The sequence below is a fragment of the Zonotrichia albicollis genome, chromosome 22, assembly GCF_047830755.1.
Source record: "Zonotrichia albicollis isolate bZonAlb1 chromosome 22, bZonAlb1.hap1, whole genome shotgun sequence".
Classification (NCBI taxonomy): Eukaryota; Metazoa; Chordata; class Aves; order Passeriformes; family Passerellidae; genus Zonotrichia; species Zonotrichia albicollis.
Genome location: NC_133840.1, coordinates 6,387,360 through 6,407,316, shown reverse-complemented (window position 1 = coordinate 6,407,316; position 19,957 = coordinate 6,387,360). Strand labels below are relative to the sequence as shown.

Sequence of the window (19,957 nt, the reverse complement as noted above, 5' to 3'; positions counted from 1 at the left end):
GTCCCCCGGTGTCCCCTCGGTCCCCGTTGTCTCCGCTGTGTCCCCTCGGTCCCCTCTGTGTCCCCTCGGTCCCCTCAGCCCCCGGCACCGCCCGTAGCTCCAGGGCATTTCAGCCCCAGCCTGCCCAGCCCAGTGCCCGCCTGTGTTGGACCAAACCCACGCCGGACCCCTCCGTACCCGGGGGTTCGCTCCTCAAACCTCCTGCTCTGAGCCCCAAACCTCCAGCGTTTTACTGATTTTTAACCTATTTTGTTTGTTTTTAAAGTACTGCAACAGCAACAGCAGCGCACCCGAGGACAGGCGGCATTTCTGGGTGCTTGGTGCCCTAAATACCAGCGGAGGGTCGGGGAGCCCCCCATAGACAGAACCCCCCTGGGCCCGGGGACTCGGCCGCACCCACAGCTGGGCTCAGGGCTGTGAGAGGGTCCTTGGCATTTTCACCGCGGGGACGCCGCGGGGACACGCTGGGAACACGCCGGGAACGCACCGCTCTGTTCCTGCTGCGCTGCCCCTCTGCCTCCCCCGCACAGGGGACAGCGAGGGGACAAGGCGCCGTCCCCGCCAACACCCCACGAGCCTCACCATGTGCCATCCCCAGCCCCACAGGCGGTCATGGCCACATGTGCCACCTTCAGCGACACACGGGTGGCAGGTGACACAGGTGACAGCCCCACAGCCCTTTGCAGGTGAAGCATTGTTTTATTTAAGGGGTGTAGGGCGGAGAGGACCCGCGATTGCCGGATGGAACCATCGCTCCGCTGCTCCCACGCTGCTCCCGGCAGGAGTTAATCGCTGGATTTGCTCCATTTCCCTTGGCCGGGCTCCACGGAGGCGAGGGGGGGGGCAGGATGCTAACACCCACCCCAGGTGGCACAAGGACAGTCCGGGAGGGCGCTGTGACCGCCCGGGGGTGTCAGGGTGATGCTGCCCTTGGCGTGGCGCCTGAGGGGACAAACGGGGCTGTTACTGCTTCTGTGTGATGTGTACAGGTGTATTCACACACACCTGCCCGGTGTATGATGTGTACAGGTGTATTCACACATCTGCCCCGGCCCCACCCACACCGGGGTCGTCTCCAGCCCCAGCGAGGTCTCGTCCTGCCCGGGCTGCGGGATCAGGGCACCCCCAAAGCTGAGATCAGCACCAGAGACCCAAAACCCACTGTAGAATCAGCAGTGATGGATCCAGTCCCTTTCAGCCCTGGATCAGGATCAGTCTCCCCTCCCTGCCCCACCGAGCCCCTCACCAGTGCAGGATCAGCCCCACATTCCCAGATCAGGATTAGGGACACCCCAAGTGCAGGATCAGCCCCACATCCCGCAGATCAGGATTAGGGATATCCCCTGGTGCAGGATCAGCCCCACATTCCCAGATCGGGCTCAGGGACACGCCCGGTGTAGGATCAGACTCCCCGGGGTTCCCTTTTGGGCTCTCCTGGCTCCCAGAGGAGTCCGAGCTGCACCCAGGACAGATTGAGTCATTTTGGGGTGTGGGAGCCCCTCCTCTGGGCTGGGTCAGGGAGGATCATTGTAGGATATCCATCCTTTATGGTAGGATAAAAGGGGTTGGAGGAACCCCCCCACACTCACCACCCCCTCCCGGGGCATTTCCGCGCCCCTCAGCCCAGCACCAGGGCTGGGCTCGCTGCCCTGCACCCAGGGGACATTCCCCATCCAAAGGTGGCACCGATGGCCCAGCCGGGTGTGACAGCGTCCCCACTGCAGAGCATCCCGTGCAGCAGCTCCCTCCCTCCAGCGCTGGGCTCACAGTGGGGCACGAGGGACCCTGCGGCTTTCCGGGGGTCACAAACAGGCCGCACAGGCCGGGCACAAGCACGGGAAAAGCCTTTAATGTCGCGCTCCGGGTGGCGGCTCCGGCCGCGTCCCCAGGGCTGCGGGCCGGTGTCACCGGGGGAAGGAGCGATGCGGGCCGGTGTCACCGGGGAAAGGAGCACTGCGGGTGACATTTACCCAGCACGGGGACATGCGGGAGGGCGGCGGCGCTCAGAGCCGGGCGGCCGCCTGGTCATAGACGTGGTGCGTGTTGTAGCGCTGCACCGACACCGACTCCGGCTTGCTGAAGGTGCTGCTGCCGCACGAGTCCGAGCTGGGGAGGGAAGGCGGGGTGAGGGTGGGGACCGGGGGGTGGCGGTGTCGCCCTGTGGCCGTGTCGCCCTGTGGCGGTGTCGCCCTCTGGCGGTGTCGCCCTGCCCCGGTGGTGGCACTCACCCGCAGGAGAAGAGCATGGCCACCAGCGCGGCCAGCAGGATGGCGAGGAGGATGGAGAGGATGGCGGTGATGGCGATCATGCCGGCGCTGTGCCCGCTGCCCGCCGTGGAGATGCTGCTGAGTGGTTTGGCTGGGGAGAGAGCAGGATGGAAGGATGGAGGGATGCACACCCCGGAGAGGCTCAGGGGTCCGGGTGGGTTACAGTGTGTGCCCAACGTGCCATCACACGGTGCCACCGTGCACGGGTGACACCCACGGCAGAGCCCTGCCTCAGTTTCCCCTCACACCAAACCGCTGTTGCTCAGCATTCAGCCCCTGGGAGCGCCCCACACGCCCAGGACCGCCCCGTACCCCGTCCGTGGGGGCAGGATGGGCACCGGTACCTGTCCTCAGCGTGATGCGCTCCGACCAGGCTGTCTCGGCCACGGGCACAGACCCCTCCAGCGCCAGGAACTTCACCCTGAGATGGAAAGGGAGGTTGGCCGCGGTGCCGTGGGGTGGTGGCAGCCCCGAAGAGGGGCAGGTCCCGGGGCAGGCTCACCAGTAGGGCCCGGGGCCGGGCAGGGGGCCATTGCACGTGGGCCTCGACACATCGGTGGCACAGCTCGTCTCGCTGCCCACCCGCAGCACCGTGATGTCCCCGGCGGGTTTGGGGCAGGGGTAGCTGGCCAGGGTGGCGTTCAGGGTCATGTAGGCACTGACGGTGTCAGGGAAGCTCTGGAACGCGGTCTCGGGAGTCCCCGGCTCCGCGCTGTTGTTGAAGGCGGATGCATCTGCAGGGATGGGGATGGGGATGGGGGTGAGGAGGGACTTGGCTGGGGGGGTGCAGGGACCCCCGCACGCCCCCTGCCCCGGGCTGCTCCCACCTACCCTTGTCCAGGGCCACCACCAGCCAGATGACGGCGTTGCTGAAGTTTCCGAAGATGCAGCGGGGCTGCTCCAGCACGAAGGTGGTGGCGGTTGTCACCCCCTCCAGACGGTCCTGAGTCAGGGCTGGGATGGTCCCCAGCTCGACTGCGGGGAGAAGCCGAGGGGGCGGTGGAGGGCGCGGATCCCCCCAGGCTCTGACCGGGGTGCCGGGGCTCGGGGTGGGGACAGGGACAAGGACAGAGGGACAGGGGCACAAGGACAGGGGAACAGGGACAGGGACAGGAGGCAGCCAAGCCCTGGGATCTCGGCAGTGGGGCCCCCCTCACCTCCCACCCCCAGAGTGGGCTCAGACACACCCTGCATTAAAAGAGGAAGCAAAACCGCTCCGTGCTCCCGGCCGCGGGGGGACACCCGGGGGACCAGGGTGGGTGACAGCAGGGACACTTGGTGTCCCTGACACTTGGACACCTGACCAGAATGGGAGGAATCAGCTGCCCTACGCCTCTAAGTTCAGGGGAGCCCTGGTGGACCCCAGAGAAACCCACACGGTGCCAGCCAGCCAACACCAGCCACACCAGAGACTGGCACCAAGAACAGGACCCAGCAAAGGGGGCACCAGCTGCCCCACACCTCCAGGCCCAGCGGGGTCCGGTGTGAACCCGGGGCATCCCCGCGGTGCCAGGGCAGTCCCGGAGGCGTTCCGGACTCACCGATGCCGTGAGCGGCGGGCAGGAGCAGCAGCAGCAGCGGGATCATGGTGCGGGCTCCGCGGTGCCGAGGGCGGGAGTGCGGGAGCTGCCCCGCGTCCCCGGGGAGCCGCCTGTGGTCACCGTCCGCCCACATTCCTGCCGCAGCCCCGTGCCAAACCTGTTGGGCTCGTTCCCCCGGGAGCTTTTGTTGTGTTTGAGCGCCCGCCGGCGAGGCGTGATGGGAACCGCTGGGTTTGGGGCATGGGTGGGTGACAGGAGGGGATGTCCCGTGGGGATGCCCCCCAGACCCCACCCATGGCAGCAAATGTCCCCCACACCCACACCAAGTGCCACCAGGCCTGAGCCCCAAGTGGCTTTTTAGGTCTCCCACCTTCACAGTCCCACCCTGCGTGGCCAAAGACCAGGAGGAGACAGCTGCAAATGGAAAATCAGATTTTACTCGTCAGGACACTGCATGTTTAGTGGAAGCTGTCCCTGCCTGTGGCAGGGGGGTTGGAGCGAGGTGGTTCCTTCACGGTCCCGTCCAACCCAAACAGCTCCAGGGTTCTCTGGCACGGAGCAGGTTGGGGGGCAGAGGGGCCCAGCCCCGGGGGGATGTGGTGGGTCCGGTAAGATCTGTGGGTGGAGGCGCCGGTCCCCAAGCCCCGGTGGCACAGGGAGCCCCACACCGTGGCACTGCGGGGACACAGAAACAGAGGCATCAAATGGGGTCTGTGGGGCTCTGCACCAGCCACCCCCAGGGAGCCCTTTCTGCTGCAAACTACGCCAAACCCCCAATTTAGGAATAAAAAGGCTTTTTCAGAGTTAGGAAGATCTCCATTCCTTTGCTGATGGGGTTGCCGAGCTGGGGTGCTCTCCTGAGGTCCCTGCGGACACTTCCCCCCCCCATAGCCCCCCATAGCCCCCCGTACCCCAGGGCTCCGAGCACGGCGGCGGCCAGCGCGGCCCCCAGGCTGGCCAGGATGGAGGCGATCACCACCAGGGCGCTGCCAGGGCGGGCGGGAGCGGCCTCGATGGTGCTCGGGCTGAGCGCTGGGAGGGAGCGGGATGAGCGATGTGGGGTCGGGGATGTGGGGTCGGGGATGTGGGGTCGGGGATGTGGGGTCGGAGATCGCCTCTCCCCGCAGCTTTCGGGGTGATGGCACAGCGCTGGTGCTGATGCCACCACCCCAGCCAGGAAGGTGCAGGGGACCCGCGGGGAGGGGTGGCAGTGCCACCAGTACCTGTGCGCAGGAGGATGGGCTCGGACCAGCGCGTCTCCGCTTTGGGGCCGCGGCAGCCCATCAGCAGGAACTTCACCCTGCCGTGGGGACGGGGCTGATACCGGGAGGGGGGGACAATCCCTGGGTCCAGGCGGGTCTCCCCAGCGGGGATTTGGGGCTCTGGCCTTACCTGTAGGGTCCCGGGGAGGGCAGGGGCCCATTGCAGGGGTCCTGTCTGCCCTGGTCCCTGCAGGCCGTGTCAGCCCCGACCCGCAGCACGGCCGGGCCCGGTGCCGAGCAGGAAAACGCGGCCGCCGCCGTCTCCAGGGTCATGTAGGAGCGGGCAGCGAGCAGCTCCTTGTACGGGGGCACCTCGGCCCGGCACTGCGGGTTCCTGAAGGCGGCCGAGGCTGCACGGCACAGGGGGTGGGTGAGCGGCTGCGGGAGGGTCCCCGCGTCCCCTGCCACAGGAACAGCCAGTGCTCACCGTTGGCAAAGGCCACCGCCAGCCAAACGGCGTCGGAGGCATCGGCGTGGCCGTCGAAGACGCAGCGGGGCCGCTCCAGCGCGAAGGTGGTGGCGGTGACCCTGCCCAGCAGGGCCATGGGGGGCACCTGGGGCACGTAGGGCAGCCGGGCTGGGGAGTGGGCAGTGAAAGAGGGAACCCCCCCGTTCTGCACTGCTCAAGCTCCTGACCCCGCACCCACAGAGGTGCTGGCGCACGGGAATGTCACAAGGTGCCAGCGCTGGTGGGGACCCCCCAGCCATGCCCAGCCCCATAACCCCTCCCTGGCACGAACCCCTCGCAGCTCCCCCAGGTCCCGGTCCCCCTCTGCCCTGTCCCCAGGAGTCACCCAGGTCCGCGGCCGCCGTCCCAGCCAGCGCCAGCAGCACCCACGGCAGCTCCATGGCGTCCTCCCGGGGCTGCTGGATGCGCTGTCCTGTCGGCTCTCCCCGTCCCACTGCCGAGGGGACGAACTGCCCCCGGTGCCCCCGCAGCAGGGACCGCCTGTCCCGGAGCCGGAGCCTCCCAGCCCCGCATTCCTGCACCGGCTCTGCCGGCCCGGCCAGACCCCGCGGGCACAGGGGACACCTGAGCACCCCGAGCCACCGCCGGTCCCAAACCCGCTGGGAACCTGCGGGACCCCCGGGGCACCTGCGGGGAGTCAGGGCACAGGGCAGTCATGTGAGAGGGGAAACTGAGGCACAGGAGGCACTGGGGTGACGTTCCAGATGGACTGGCAGGGCTCACAGTCTTTGTTGGTGCCATGGGGCAGCCAGGCAAATTCGCCCCACCAAGACCCAGCTCCCTGCGGGTGCCTTGTGCCCACCAAGGCCCGGAGCCGGGGCTGAGCCCGTGCCCGACAGGTTCGGGTGCCCCAGCCCTGCCCCGCGGGCAGGGAAGCGCTGCGTAGCATCACACCCGAACGAACCCAAACCAGCGCTCAGGTGAGCGGTCCCACCCAGCAGCAGGGGCGCGGAAACCTTTCCAGCTCCGGGCCCACCCCACGCTGACATTTCCCCGTCTCTCGGGGCCCTTCCAAGCCCTCGGGATGGGCGCAGGGAGCGGGAGCCCCTCAGGGCCGCTCCCTCTGCCGTGTTTGCCAAGGGGAGCGGCTGCGTGGGAGGAGATTCCCCCCCTTCCCGAGGGGCCGGGACCGCGCCTTCAGATTAAGTGGAAATGGGGCATTCAAAGATTATTGCATGGCGCAGCTGCAGAGGGGAAAAACAGGCGCAGCTGCAGCCTCCGTCCCTCCTCCCTCTCATTCCCCTTATCCCCCACACTTGTCCAGCAACGCTTCCCCCGGGACCCCCCAAATTCCCCCCGAGCCCTCCCCGGTGCTGCCCGGCCGGCAGGGCGCCAGCAGCAAGGTGAGGCAGGGTGGGTGACGCGGGGGTGACGCAGGGGGACAGTGAGTCACAGTTTCACAGCTGCCGGTACCCAGCATAGCTGCGGGGTCACGGCTGGGCTAAGAATAACCAGCCTGAGGCAGATGAGCCATCCCTGCAGGGCTGGAACAGGGCTGGGACAGAGCCCCCTCTCCCCTCCTGGGGCTCCAGCTGAGGTTGGGGGCACAAGGCTTTTGGTCAGATGTGCCTGGGAGCATCAAAAACATTGATCTGGGGCTCTGTGCCCTCCTGGCTCTGAGAGGAACCGTGGTTATGGTTTCTCCTCACTTTTCAAAGCATCTCCCTGAGCCTCCCACCATGCCTGAGCACCTGGCTCTGCCCCCTCCCACCCCTTGGATGCCCCTGCCATGGGGGTGAGGCCACCTTGGTCCCAGCACAGAGAGAACAGGGATTTTAGGGGATGTGCTCAAATCCAGGGCAGTCAGGGATGAGCTGCTGAGCTGGGCTGGCTCAGCACAGCCCGGCCCCTGCCCTGGACCAGCCCAGATGCAGGGAGGGAGGCTCCAGCTGATTCACACCCAGCAGCAGCTGCTGGAGATGCCTTAGGCCAGGCTCAGCAGGAAATTCTTGCTTTGTACAGGGCTGAATGAACCCTGCTTCCATTTTTGCTTCAATTCACTGCTTTGATTGCTGGCATAAGATGATCCAGGGATACAAAGCTGAGGTTTGAACTCAAGACCTCTCCCTTTTGCAACCAGGGTGGGAGAGGAGCAGACAGAGCCCATTTGTGCAGAGCTTAGCAACACAGACACGTCACTGTAGCTGCCCAGGAGCTGCCATTCCTGCAGCATGCCCAGGTTTCCCTGGATGGTTGAGGGGTTTCTCCTTAGAGCTGCAGGCACAAGATGGACACTGGGAAAAGCTCCACTGGCTGAGAAAAACCTTTAATCTTGATATTGGCATGACAGGAAGCAAAGTGTTCCTCATCTGGAGAGCTGCCACAAAGCCCAGCCCCATCCCAGATTTCCCAGGAAGGAGGTGAAGTGGCAGATGGCACCGGTGCCAAAGGGCTGGATTGGATGGATTTAATGTGCAGCTGGGTCTGGTGGCTACAGAGAGGGGGAGAGCCAGAAACAGCTTTCCAAAAGGTATCAGTCCCCAAGAAACAGCTCTTCAAAAGATATCAGGCCCCAGGTGACAAGAAAAAGACATCAGCTCCCATGTGACACAGAGCCTGGGGACAATGCACAGCAAGGCCACTGGGGCTGGGGCAGTGTCCCATTTGCAAGGTGCCAGCAGCCACAGCAGGGACAGGCTCTGAGCATCGCTGCTGGCACCTGGGCTGGCCACCTCTGCTGCTGGGAGGAAGGTGGCTGTCACCAGCTGGTGGCACCAGCAGCACAAAGCACAGCAGCTCCTCCCTGCACAGGCTTCACTGAATTGCTGCCATTTCACCTGAGAAGGGGAGAGAGGGACAGCTTCTGCCTCTCATCGTTGGGATGAGAGCAGAGAGCTGCAGCTTCCCACAGGGTGGACACTGATAATTCACCTCTGCTGGCAGCATGGTCCAGAACCAAACTCCAGTGGCCAAAGCACTGGGAGCAGTGTCCTGGTGTGTCCCCCATCAGAGCTGAGCTCTCCCTCCTGGCTGGATTCATGTCCATGGCTCCATGGAGCAGGCTGGTTCCCCAGAGCCACCCCACACCCCGAGGCAGCAGGAAGGCAGAGCAGGGTCTTGCTGTGAGAATGAAGAGTTTATTGGGGCTGAGCAGAGATACACAGCAGGAGGGAGGCAAGAGGTGCCTCAGACAGGGAGCTGATGTGTCCCAAAAGGAGGACCTTGTCTGACTTCCAAGGCACTCTCCTCTCCCATCCTGTCCCCAGGCATTCCCAAAGGAAGGTCCTGCCTTCCCCAGGGGATTTGTCACCTCAGTCCCAACCCAGCTGCTCCAGGCTGCAGCCATCAATCCCACCCAGAGACACAAGCACAGCTTCTACAAAAATATCCTTCCCTCCCCCACACCCCCCCACAAAAAAAAATGTGAAGAGCGGGCAGGGCTCCCACGGAACTGTTATTGCTCAGTGTGATGGGCGGTCAGACAGGGAGCTTAAGGCATCAGGAATAAGTGCACTAGTGGCCCCTGAGGCTCACTGGCCCAGGCAGTCCTCAGTGACACCCTGGGCAGCCAGCTCTGCCAGCACATTGTCCAGGTAGTTGGGGTCAGGGTAGCCATGGCCACTGAGGTTTGAGTCCATCTCAGTCTTGTGGTGGATCTCATTCCACACCACCGTGTTGCTCTCACCCGTGGTGTTGGAGGTGCCCACTGTGAAAATCAGGCGTCGCTTCCAGGCCACCTTCAGCAGCTCCAGCACCTACAGGGGGAAGGAAAAACAAAGCTAGGAGACTTGTGCCATGAATGCAGCTCGTCAGGAGCTTGACAGCTTGAGAAGGGTGATGCTAGCAGGGTGTGATGCCTCACCTTCCTGCCCTTCTCATTGTCTGGCAGGTAACAATAGCGAGGAAAGCCTCTGGCTGTGTATGGCATCCCAGGGTTGGGGTGCTCTGGGCCCTGCAAGAGATGAGACAGGTTTGTCATGGACATATCCATCTTCATAGCAATGGGGCAATCCATCAGCAGCAGGGTCTGACACAGGCCCAGCCCAAACCAGCTCTTCCATGTAGAGGCAGCAAGGTATTGTTGGTGAGTACGTGTCTGACTTGTTCTTATAGGATACAGGAGTTTTACAGATCCTCCAAAAGCATGCTGGGATACAAAGACAGATCTAAAAATCTATCTAAATTCTGGTGAGAGATAGCCCCAAATCACTGCTTTTTCCATGTGATCTGGTAACACCTTAAAAAGGCCACACAGTTCAAACCTTTCAAAGTTCACTCCCACCACACAAACCAACATGAGCTGTGAAATCACATCCCACCTGCATGAGCAGTTTCCTCCCTGCTTCAGGCAGACATCAGAGCAGGAAAAGATCTCTGATGGAGGAGACCCTCACATGTTGAAGAACAGCCAGAGCAGCTGCTGGCTCCAGGCACCAGAGGCTGCTCAGCACAGGGCTGCCAGCAGGTGCTGCACTGGATCCCAGGCATTTTCTGGGAAGTTCTCCCAGCTTGTGCTGTCTGCCAGCACACTGGGCACTCACCTGGATGCCCCTGCTGATGTGATACACAATCCTGATTGTCCCACAGTCCTTGTGTCCTGGCAGGGACTGGGGGAAAGTGGAGATCTCCATCTTCCCTTTGGGCTGGGTACCGGTTTTCTCTCCGTAGATGGTTTTACAGGAGGGACACTGCAAACTGCCATCCTGCCAGGGGACAGAAGCCACATCAGAGCTCCAGAGCCACCTGCACACGGGGGCCTGGTGAGGATGGGCCAGCTCAGTACCTTGTTCCCGTTGGAGTACATGGCCAGCACGCAGAGCAGGTGGAAGGAGTGCTGGCAGCTCCTCAGGCGCCCCACAGCCTCTGGCCTGATGCTGCTGGAGGGGCACGAGTCGCTGTAGCCCGAGGGGGAGGAGAGCTTCTCCATGCAGATCATGCAGTCCTGGGGAGAAACCACCAGGTGGGGTGAGCACAGCCTGCTCCTGAGGGCTGACACACCAACGAGATGCTTCAGGAGGATTTCCTTCAGCTTTAATTGAGATTTAAGGACACAAAGGCAGGTTTCCTTATCTGGCTGGTATTGCTGCAATCCACTTCCTGCATTGTCCAGGAGGTGGAGAGCTGTCACCAGTCAGAGAGGAGAGCATGGTTACATCCTGCTTCTCTGCAGGATGGAAAAAAATAGCTCCAGTGGCTCTCAGGGAAGACAGAGGGCTCACAAGCATTGGCTCTGTGGTTCAAAAAATTGTTTGATCTCTAGTTTTGACCTCTCAGCACTGAGACCAAAACCAAACTCCTTCCTCCAAAGGAAATGGGGAGGCACTGTCAAGATGAGCTGCTCAACCCACACTGTGCCTTCATCACAGTCCACTGTGTTGTCACATGTGGATTTTGGGCAGTGCTGAGGACTCTCCAGCTCACATCAACAGTGCCACTGCAAGCAGCACCGTGACATGGAGGGATGGTCCTTGGGCACTGCTGTGGTTTCCCTGGCACCCCAGTGAACTGGGCAAGCTGGAGGTGCTTCACTGTCCTCTTACCTCATCAGCAGGAGCTCCCTTCAGCTCCTCCAGGTACTTCTTCACCACTGACTCTGGCTCTGTTGGTGTGGCTGCACAAGGAGAGATGAGACAGACAAGTCAGACACTCTGTGCTGTGATGGGCACGTGTGGGGTGAGCTAGAGAGAAGGCAGACAAGCAGGTCACTGGCCAGGATGCCAAGGAGCAAGGTCAGGGTTAGAGGGGAAGAAGAGAACACTCCAACAGATCCCTGCAAGCCCAGCAAAGGCTTTGCTGTCACCCATGGCTCCCACTAGGGCTGGGAGCGCCACAGGTGTGCAGCTGGTGTGCTCCTGTTCTCCTCACACACCCCAAGTGACACCAGGCACGCCCAGCTGGACTTGGTGCACACCAGAAGCCAGCTGGGATCAAACCTGGCAGCCTTGATGGGACAGAGGATCACAGAGTCTGTGTTGTCAAAGGAGAAAAAAGGCATTTCCACACCACACCAGCAAGGAAACCCAGCAACACTCTGAGCTTCAGGCCCAGCTCTGAATGCAGCACAATGAGCTCCACATCCTCAACATGAAACAGTGGCCTTGGTCCTGAGCTTCCACACACTCATACCTGGCAAGACACAGTGCAAGTCACCAGGTGTATAAAATAAACCAGCTTTGAACATGACCCCTATTTGCAGCATGAGAGAGTGTCCTTGCATCTTCCCAAATAAAACCCCTGGTCCCACCCACCCAGGCACTGACACCTGAGCAGCCCCAGCCAGGTCCCTGGAGGCCTTGTGGGATGAAGCAACAAACATCTCACAGCACCAAGATCAAATCACCCCTGAGTGCATCCACGGCCACCTGAGCTCCCAGCCCACCCTCCTGGGGCTGCCCAGCAAGGTTTGGCTCAAGGAGAGATCATCCCATGCCCCTGCCAGCACCTGGCCCTGGGGGAGAGGAGAGGAGCTCCCCACCAGCATCAGGCCTGCCAGGCTTTCCACCAGCCTGGGACAGGAAACATTGGCACAAATGATGTTACAGCTCAACCTGGCAGGAGGCAAAGAGAGATCAGACACTCGGCTTGGGGGAACCTCATCCTTCCTTCCTTCCCAAATCCACTTCTGGGGGCACCAGGAGAAAGCAGTGCTGTGCCAAACAGGCTGGCCAAGGTGTCGCTCTTCCTTCTCCCATCTCCATCCTGTCCAGGTGGATGCTTTAGCATGGAGAGTGCTGCTGCTCCCAACTCCACACTCCCAGGAGGGGACAGAGCATCACCATGTGGAGCAGCCAGGGATCAGAGCTGCAGCTCTACCTGCACTACCCCTCTGCAGCTCCCTCCATTCACTCTGGGGCTCTCAGGGAAGACAGAAGGCTCACAAGCATTGGCTCTGTGGCTCAAAAAGCTGCACATAAGAGGCAGCCTCTGGAGCTGCTATTCCAGTCCAAAAAGCCATGTCTGCCAAGAGCAGGAAGCAGGGGGTGCTATTTTCTGCACAAACACTTTTCATGGAGAGACAAACATGAAGCAGAAGGGAAGGACTGCTCACAAGCCACAAGTGGTGTTGAACAGGCAAAGGCCTGGATGGCACAGATCCAATCCCAGGTAAAGTCCCTCATTCCCTAGAAGAGAACAAGGCAGAGCACCAACATCCTTTAGCTAAGAAGACTGAGGAACTGTGGGCTGGAGTCTCCTAAATGAAAACAAAGACATTAAGATGGGTTATTTTTAGAAGGGGATTCCTGGCCATCCTGAAGCCTGTGATTTCTGGCAGCAGCAGCAGGAGGAAGGGATGGCTGAGCACACAGAGCAAGAAGAGGAGCCCAGGAGGTGAAGGGACATTCACTGCAAGTGCCAGTGCTGGGCAGGAGGGATTCCTGACATCTCTGGTGCTCACAGCCCTGCTCTGCCGATCTCTGGAGATCCCAAGGCAGATAGGTGGCAACAGGATTGAGCATTAAGCCAAAGAACACCACAGAAGCACATGTTTTCCTCTTCAGGGCCCAAAATCCCCTGGAAAAGCATTTCCAAGAACTCCCAAGAGCAGGAAACAGGGAGGAGCCTGGGCAAGCCTCAGGCTTCCACCTTTGAGGCCAAGGGTCCAGCAGTGCCAGGAGCTGCTTCAAGGCCTCATCACCAGATCTCACAGGGAACGTGGCTCCTTGTCTTGTCTTTTCCAAAAGAAATCCCAGGAATTCTCTGCTGGTTCCTTGCTTGCAGGCAGAGGTAGGAATGAGTCTGAAGGGGATGAGATCAGTCTGAGCTGTCCCAGCTCTCTGTGCCTGACACCCCCAGCTGGGTGTTCTGGGATGTCTGTACTCCAGCCTGGCAAACACAGGGTGGCACTTGGAATCAGCCTCTGGAGACCTTCATGGCCTACAGGAGATGGAGGCCTCAGTTTCTTCTGCTTCACAGGTTTTAGCAAGAATGCAGTGAGCAGGACTAGCTATTATCCCTCCTAAGGCCATCCACTTCATAATGATCACTGTGTTCCCATCCCTGTGGATCCTCTGCTGCCTGACAGACAGACAGACCAACACCAAGTTCTTCTCCACCCAACCTGCATTGTCCAGGTGGCTCTTTCTGAAGTGACCTTCTTGTCTCCTCTGGCTTTGGGCTGGAGGAAGCAGAGCCAAAAAGATGCACAGCCAAGGTGAAGACAGCAAGGAGGGGCTGTGACACCAGCAGCAACACCTGCCCTGCCCTTGGCTGAGAGCCCCAGCTCACCTGCTCCCACCTGCACAGCAAATCTCAGCAGCTTTAGAGCAGCTCAGCTCGTTCAGGGTGGTGGGAGATGCTCCTTCCACAGAATCCCTTGTAATTTTTCTTCTCTGGAGCAGCTCCAAGGAACAAAGAGATAAGTCACCCAAGAACTGGCCAGGCTCTTTCAAATAAAATCAATGAAAGGAGATAAAAGTTCTGGTGCAGAGCTGGGTAATGGCGAGACAGGAAAGTCCTTGGGATTTTGGGCATTAGGATGGAGCTGGGGGAAGCAAACAGGCAGAAGGTGATGCAGCCCTCAGCTACCCTGAGGAAACCCATGCCTGATGGATCTGCACTGTGGCATCTGCAATCTGTCCCTGTCACTTTGCTGTGACAACACTCTAATGCATTTAGAGCCACCAAAGCTGCCTGGAGAGAGAAAGGGCTGGGCAGCTCTGACACTTCAGAAAAATCCATCCCCAGCTGCAAGGGCTTCAAAATCCAGTCCCAAAGAAGATGCTGAGAGCTCTTTTTCAGGAAGGGCAGCAAAGCCCACATGGCCTTCCTTGGGCAGAGCAGAACATCTGGCTGGCCACAGCCCAGCAGCACAGGGGGAGCCAGCTGGGACCATGGCACGAGCCACGTGTGCTCCAGCACATGAATCACTTCCTTACAGGGCTGTTTACTCCATAATGAAGTGTTTGCCTCCAAATCTTTGTTCTGGCCATCCCCTGGGATCATCAAAGCCTGGCCAGTCCCCAGAGTTGTCTGGATTCAATAGTGGATTGAAAATGGACTGGAAGAATCAAGTGGTGCCGTTTATCTCCAGCTGGCCCAGAGCTGTGCTACAGATTTATCCACGATGCCAAAGAATGTTTACCATTCTTTCATTTACAAAGAGAGAGGAATATCAAATTGTTTTTAATGCTTCCTCTTCCTCCCTGAAGATAATAAGCTGCTTGCTGCAGCAAGGGCTTTCCATGGGCAACATTTAACAGATGTGTTTTGAATCCTTGCACAGCAACCAGTAATGTCTCCTTCTGTAGCCCAAAACAAGCCATATGCTTTCCAGCAGGCTTTTTTTGATACCCTCTGCAGGCCAGACACTGTTATTCTTAGTTATGTTCATGGACAGTCACACAGCTCCCATCAGCTCTGCTCCCTGGACTTGCAAAGCTCTATCTATAGATTTCTCCATATTCAGCATTTCAGCAGGATGCTGGTCAGAGCATCCCTGTTTGTGTCTCCTTCAGCAGATGTTTCCCCATGGGAACAGCAAGATCTCCCAGCTCTGAGGGGCTCCCCAATCCCACAGGCACTGGCACAGTCTGTACCTCCAGCTGCAGGGGGGTGGCAAGGAGGATGAGTGTGCTCCTTTCCTTCCTCACTGCAGCACCTGCAGTGACTGTCCATCCCAGAGAGGATGAAACCTCCTCACCAGGTGGAAGTGGGTAACAAGTGACTCAGCAGAGCCAAGCAGCCCCTGGAGGTCCTTGCAAAGGTTGGGGAGGCCAGCAGCATTCACAAACAGCATTTGGAGAGGGCAGGACAAGCCACACCTGCCCTACTGCCTCCCTGCCAGGTCCCAGCAGTGCTGGCACAGGGCAGCACCAACCCATGGGGATGGCAGAGGCTGCCAGGCCCTGTGCCAGCCTGGAGAGCACAGAGCCTGCCCAGAACACCTGGCTGTGCCAGAGCCATCCCTGCCAGAGCAGCAACAGCGCTAACGAGTCCTGACTAATTAGTGCCTCTGTTTAACACACCTCAGCTTTTCACTGAGCCAGATGCAGCTCCAGCAGCACTGCCTGGGAGCAGCAGCAGGGAGGGACAGGGGGCTCAGCAGGGGCACTCTGCACCCATCACCAGCTGGCTGTGGTCATTGCAATGCTGGGTCCAGTCCTGGATGCAGAGAGCTCTGTTTGAGCTCTCCATGATGGAAAATCCTCAAGGGAAGTGGCCAAGAACACACAATGCAGAAATTCAGGGCACAAAACGAGCCCATTTCTGTCTGCTGGCAGCACCAGGGGCTGTGAAGGGAAAGAACAGTCTGGCCAAAAGTCAGGCTCAGTACCTGCACTGCAGAATAATGTTCCTAAGCCCTGATGGGTGTTGTACAAACACAGCTTGTTCCTAGAATGGACTGAGCACACTCTGTATCCAGAAGTGAGGACACATCCCAGCCCCACCAACAGCAATCCTGCTTTTTAAAATAACAGGGGGGATTTTACCAACCTAAAGCACTGAAAGGCTCCCCTTCTCATGGGTCAGGGTGGGGAAGGGCTGATCTGAAAATCTCCTCTGCAGCACACCCTGGGCAGGATGAGACAGCTGGGACAAATCCTGCCATGCTGGATGGAAGAAGGAGATGTTTGATGCCCCTTTCCCATTCCACCCACCTGCTGGTGCTGCCTCTCTGCTCCTCCAGCCGTGTCCCAGCCCCAGCAGGTGGCATTGCAGAGCTGGCAGGGAGGTGACAGCCTGCCCTGGGGCTGAGGCAGCGCTGAGGAGCTGAAGTGATGCCGATGGGGTGCACAGATACAGACACAGAGCCACTGAACACACCCAGTGCAGTGTGTGCTGCTCTCACCTCCCAGCCCATGGCCCACCCTTCCCACTCCCTGCCCTGCTGCTCTCCCCACCCAGCCCAGAAGTCACAAGACAATTCTCCTGCTAACCTCCCACCCTCACAGCAGCCTGGCTGCTCACACAGTGCCAGGGAGGGCTGCATGCTGGGAGCAGACAGACCCCACAGAGGAGAAGGCAGCAGCCAGCCAGGCTGTGTCTGTGCCCACCCTGTGACCTAAACACAGCTGCTTCATGTCACTGAGCAGCAGCAGGTGACCAACAGCAGTGCAGAGCCCTTTTGTTGTTTTGGGCTCCTCCAGAAACTGGGGCAAGCCAGTGCCTCTGTGGGAGGGTCTGACCTCACCAGAGCTCCCTTTTGGCACTTTCCAGGGCATCCCCACCACCCAGCCCTCATTCCTGCCCATGCCACAACCCCACCCCCCTGCCAGCTGGCTCCATGGAGCAGGATCCTCATCCAGCCCCTGTGCCACCCTCCTCTGCCCAGCTCTTCTCCTTCACCTCCCATTTTCCTTTGCTCCTCCTGTTCTCTGCTGCTTCTCCTGCCGCCCCTGCTTTCTCCTCCCCCTCCATCACACATCCTACTCCACATTTGCTTTCTCACTCCTTCTCACAGCTCTCTCCAGAATGCATTTCCATAAAATACCTCCCTCCTCATTTCATTTCTATTTTCCTTCCTGCCTCCTTCAGACAGCTTTGGACCTCATGGACTCCAAAGAGAGAAAAAGGTACAAAAAAACTCTCCCTAGACAGGCAGATGCCTCTTCCTCTCCACCTCTGGGCTCTTTCCTTTCTTAAATGCAGAAATCTGTGTCGAACATCTCCAGTCCCACCTGGCATATCCAAAGGGGGACATGCTGTAGGTGAGGTGGTGTTGACACCCCAGTGCCAAGGCTGGCAAACAACCCCTACAGCTCCACCAGGCTGGATTCACACCTGCCCCTGCAGAGTCCCAGGCACAGGGATGGGATTGGATGGGACTGGATGGGATCCAGGCTCTCAGCTCTGTGAGGGTGAGAGGTGCCAGTGGGATATGAAAAGGAGAAATGAAAGCCCTGCCCTGGAGAGGGCTCCACTCAGCAAGAGAGCTGAGCTCATCCATCCCTTCCTGACAGCACACATCCACCTGAGAGCGCTCCACCTCACTCCCTTCCACCCCACACTGAGGTGGAGAGAACAAATCCTCTGCAATTTGACCTCAAAAGCCCTACATGACTCAGGAGCCTGCTTGTCTGGGAGATCCTTGTCATTCCATGACTCAACCATGACAAGCATGGCTCACAAAGGAAATATTCTCTGCAGAGCACATATGGATTTGATGTTCTTCTCAATGGTCCCACCAATACCTCAGAAGGCCCTGGTATGTGGACACTCCCCAGGAGGGTGCAGCAGGATCACAGGGGAGGCTGGTGGAGTCTGACATGCAGAGCACAGATCTGTTCCAGCTTTCATTTTGTGTGGAAACAAGCTGACCTACCACAGGACCACACCTACTTTACCATGTTATTTTAGAGCCTGTCAGAGATGCTGCAGGTCAGGGCAGACATGTCCTGGGATGAACATCATCAGTCAAACCAAGAGCCAAGAGGGTCGGGGGAGAGAGACAAGAGGAAAAGAGGGGTGCAGAGAGATAAAGAGAAGGATATGGAAGCAAATATCAGAGTTTGAGCAGGAACTACCTTTCTTGGACACTTTCCTCCCCTCCTTAACTGAGCTGTGTTTTTTAGTGGCCTTATGGGTGCTGGCAGCTTGAGGCACACGGGTGAGGTGCACGGGCAGTCCGGCGGCTGACATCAGAATAGCTGTCATGCCTACAGTGGTACAAGGTCAACATGCAGGAAGGAAACAATGGGGAAACACATTCATTAAAAAAAAAAAACTTGAACCTTTCAAAGAAAATTAAAACAAAGTCAAATAAAATAAAACCTTTAGCCCTTAGTTGTGAGGGTGTAAAACGTCCGAGAGGTCACAGGGTGGGAGTCAGCACAAGGAGAGGATCTGGAGGTTTTCAGAGGGAGGAGCCCAGGCAGCAAATGAAGGGAGGGAAATGTGGGCACATGGCTTGTCTGTAACCCTTTGTGCTGTGTGACTTTCCTCTTTGGGCTTTAGGGCTGCTCAGGCACTGAGTTTGCAGTGGTGCAGAGCTCCCTGCTGCCCTGGAAGCAGCCCTGAAGGATGAAGGGCATCACCCATAACCCCTACAGGTCCTGCTCAGCTGCTGCCCCCTAAAACCAAACATTTCCACAGTGTCACACTGAACCAATCCCCCTTCAAACACACCAGGGCAGAGCTGCCCCACACAGCCCCCCACAGCCTCTGCTCCCTGGCACTCTGCTTTTCCCTCAATGCAATCCTCATCCTCCCCCATCCCAGCCAGCTGTATCCATGGGATGCAGTTGGATAAAACTAATGAATCATTAAAAAGGACAGCCATTCCCTGAAGGTAAAACTGGCACACACAAAGCTACAGGACTGATCATGCTGATCCAAGATGATGCTTGCCTGTGAAATCCAGGCTGGTTACAAATCATAACATTTCCAAGGTACCATCCTGCTTTCACATTTACATCCAAGAGAACACCTGCTTTTGCTTTCCCAAGAGCAACTTCCCACCTGCAAAAGCCAGCACCAGAAATAAGAAAAAAATGCTTATAGCTGCAAACCAACAGCAGAAAACCTAAAAGCCAGCATTTCCCCTGAAATCCCCTCTGAGGGCAGACCATGCAAACCACATCCTAATGCTACAGACATTCCAGCTCAGCAACACATGGCCAAAGCTGAATTTCCAAGCATTTTATTTTTGCAAGCCTCTATTCAGTCATATGGGGAAAGGAAGATTCTAGAGCACATTTGTTCAGGACAAAAATGAGGCACCTTGCCCACACATGACTGAAAAATCGAGTTATGATGGGAAGCATCAGCTTTGTGTGCAAGTGGTGAGACTATTTTCTGCCTCAAATATGCAACCAGTCAGGAACATGTGTCCTGTGACTACAAACCCCCTGTGCAAAGCCTGCCTCAGTGCCCCACAAGCAGAACTACTCCTACACAGTGCTGACCACAATTTGTACCTCCCTCTCCTAAAGTCTGAGCACAAATATTCCAGAAGCTGTTCAACTCCTCTCTTGACAGCCACAGTTGAATGTTTTTACTGAAACTTTCCCATCTAAGGGCCAAAAGGCAGACAGAGGGGGTTTCACCAGGGAGGGAGAGGGACAGGGATGGAGGAAGGAGTTTCCCCAGGGTTACTTTTGGAAGAGCTGGGCTGACCACAAGACCAGGCTGCCCAATGGATGTTGAAATGGAAATGGGTAACCAGGCAGCAATGGATCACCCTCAAAGGGGATCCAGGTCTGAGATCTAGGGTTCTCCCAGTTCCCAGGAGCTGCAGAGCCAGAGGAGGATCTCCAAAGCACACAAAGGCTGGGTTAGTTCCCCTTGCCCTACTGGCAGCACCAGAGCTCACCAGACCCAAAAATTTCACCAAAGTAACTCCCTTAAAGTCCTAATTAAAGGCCACAAGCCTATTGCAAGCTCAGCCCATCAAATCCAGCAGTGCACTACTCCCAGGGAGCCTTAAGGAACAGTTTAATGTCCTTAGAACAGAAGATACTTGTTTTTATCATGAGTGCAGCTGAGCCCCAAAGCCCAGCAGCAGCACAGCTGCCCCCTGCACCTTCCAGGTCCTTTTCC

General features: G+C 58.6%; 3 protein-coding genes across 5 annotated transcripts in view; all 3 read right to left on the bottom strand.

Moving 5' to 3' along the window:
* Window positions 1-713: 713 nt before the first annotated feature.
* Window positions 714-4,026, bottom strand: LOC141731414 (uroplakin-3b-like protein 1). Of its 2 annotated transcripts, XM_074556985.1 has the most exons (7): window positions 3,809-4,021; window positions 3,099-3,242; window positions 2,770-3,001; window positions 2,612-2,688; window positions 2,229-2,358; window positions 1,971-2,106; window positions 717-942 (listed from the first exon to the last, which is right to left on the bottom strand). In XM_074556985.1, exons 1-6 carry the CDS (start codon window positions 3,939-3,941, stop codon window positions 2,004-2,006), a joined length of 819 nt encoding a protein of 272 aa, XP_074413086.1. In that variant the 5' UTR covers window positions 3,942-4,021; the 3' UTR covers window positions 717-942; window positions 1,971-2,003. The 2 variants fall into 2 exon arrangements, with proteins under 2 accessions (XP_074413087.1, XP_074413086.1); XM_074556986.1 differs by lacking the exon at window positions 1,971-2,106 and having other exon boundaries at window positions 714-942; window positions 3,809-4,026.
* A 240-nt stretch (window positions 4,027-4,266) lies between these two features.
* On the bottom strand, window positions 4,267-6,959 carry UPK3B (uroplakin 3B). The gene is made up of 7 exons (XM_074557325.1): window positions 6,953-6,959; window positions 5,865-6,146; window positions 5,498-5,647; window positions 5,201-5,420; window positions 5,032-5,108; window positions 4,720-4,840; window positions 4,267-4,483 (listed from the first exon to the last, which is right to left on the bottom strand). Exons 1-7 carry the CDS (start codon window positions 6,957-6,959, stop codon window positions 4,267-4,269), a joined length of 1,074 nt encoding a protein of 357 aa, XP_074413426.1.
* A 1,637-nt stretch (window positions 6,960-8,596) lies between these two features.
* Window positions 8,597-19,957, bottom strand: part of DTX2 (deltex E3 ubiquitin ligase 2) — a 34,861-nt gene continuing 23,500 nt past the window's right edge. The window contains exons 5-10 of one of the 2 annotated variants that reach the window (XM_074556841.1): window positions 17,944-18,075; window positions 11,020-11,090; window positions 10,263-10,421; window positions 10,021-10,182; window positions 9,342-9,431; window positions 8,597-9,234 (exon numbers count right to left, since the gene is read on the bottom strand). In XM_074556841.1, the coding sequence (XP_074412942.1) occupies window positions 9,010-9,234; window positions 9,342-9,431; window positions 10,021-10,182; window positions 10,263-10,421; window positions 11,020-11,090; window positions 17,944-18,075 (839 nt within the window). In that variant the 3' untranslated portion in view covers window positions 8,597-9,009. The remainder of the gene's footprint in view (window positions 9,235-9,341; window positions 9,432-10,020; window positions 10,183-10,262; window positions 10,422-11,019; window positions 11,091-17,943; window positions 18,076-19,957) is intronic. The other variant, XM_074556842.1, reaches the window with a different exon arrangement.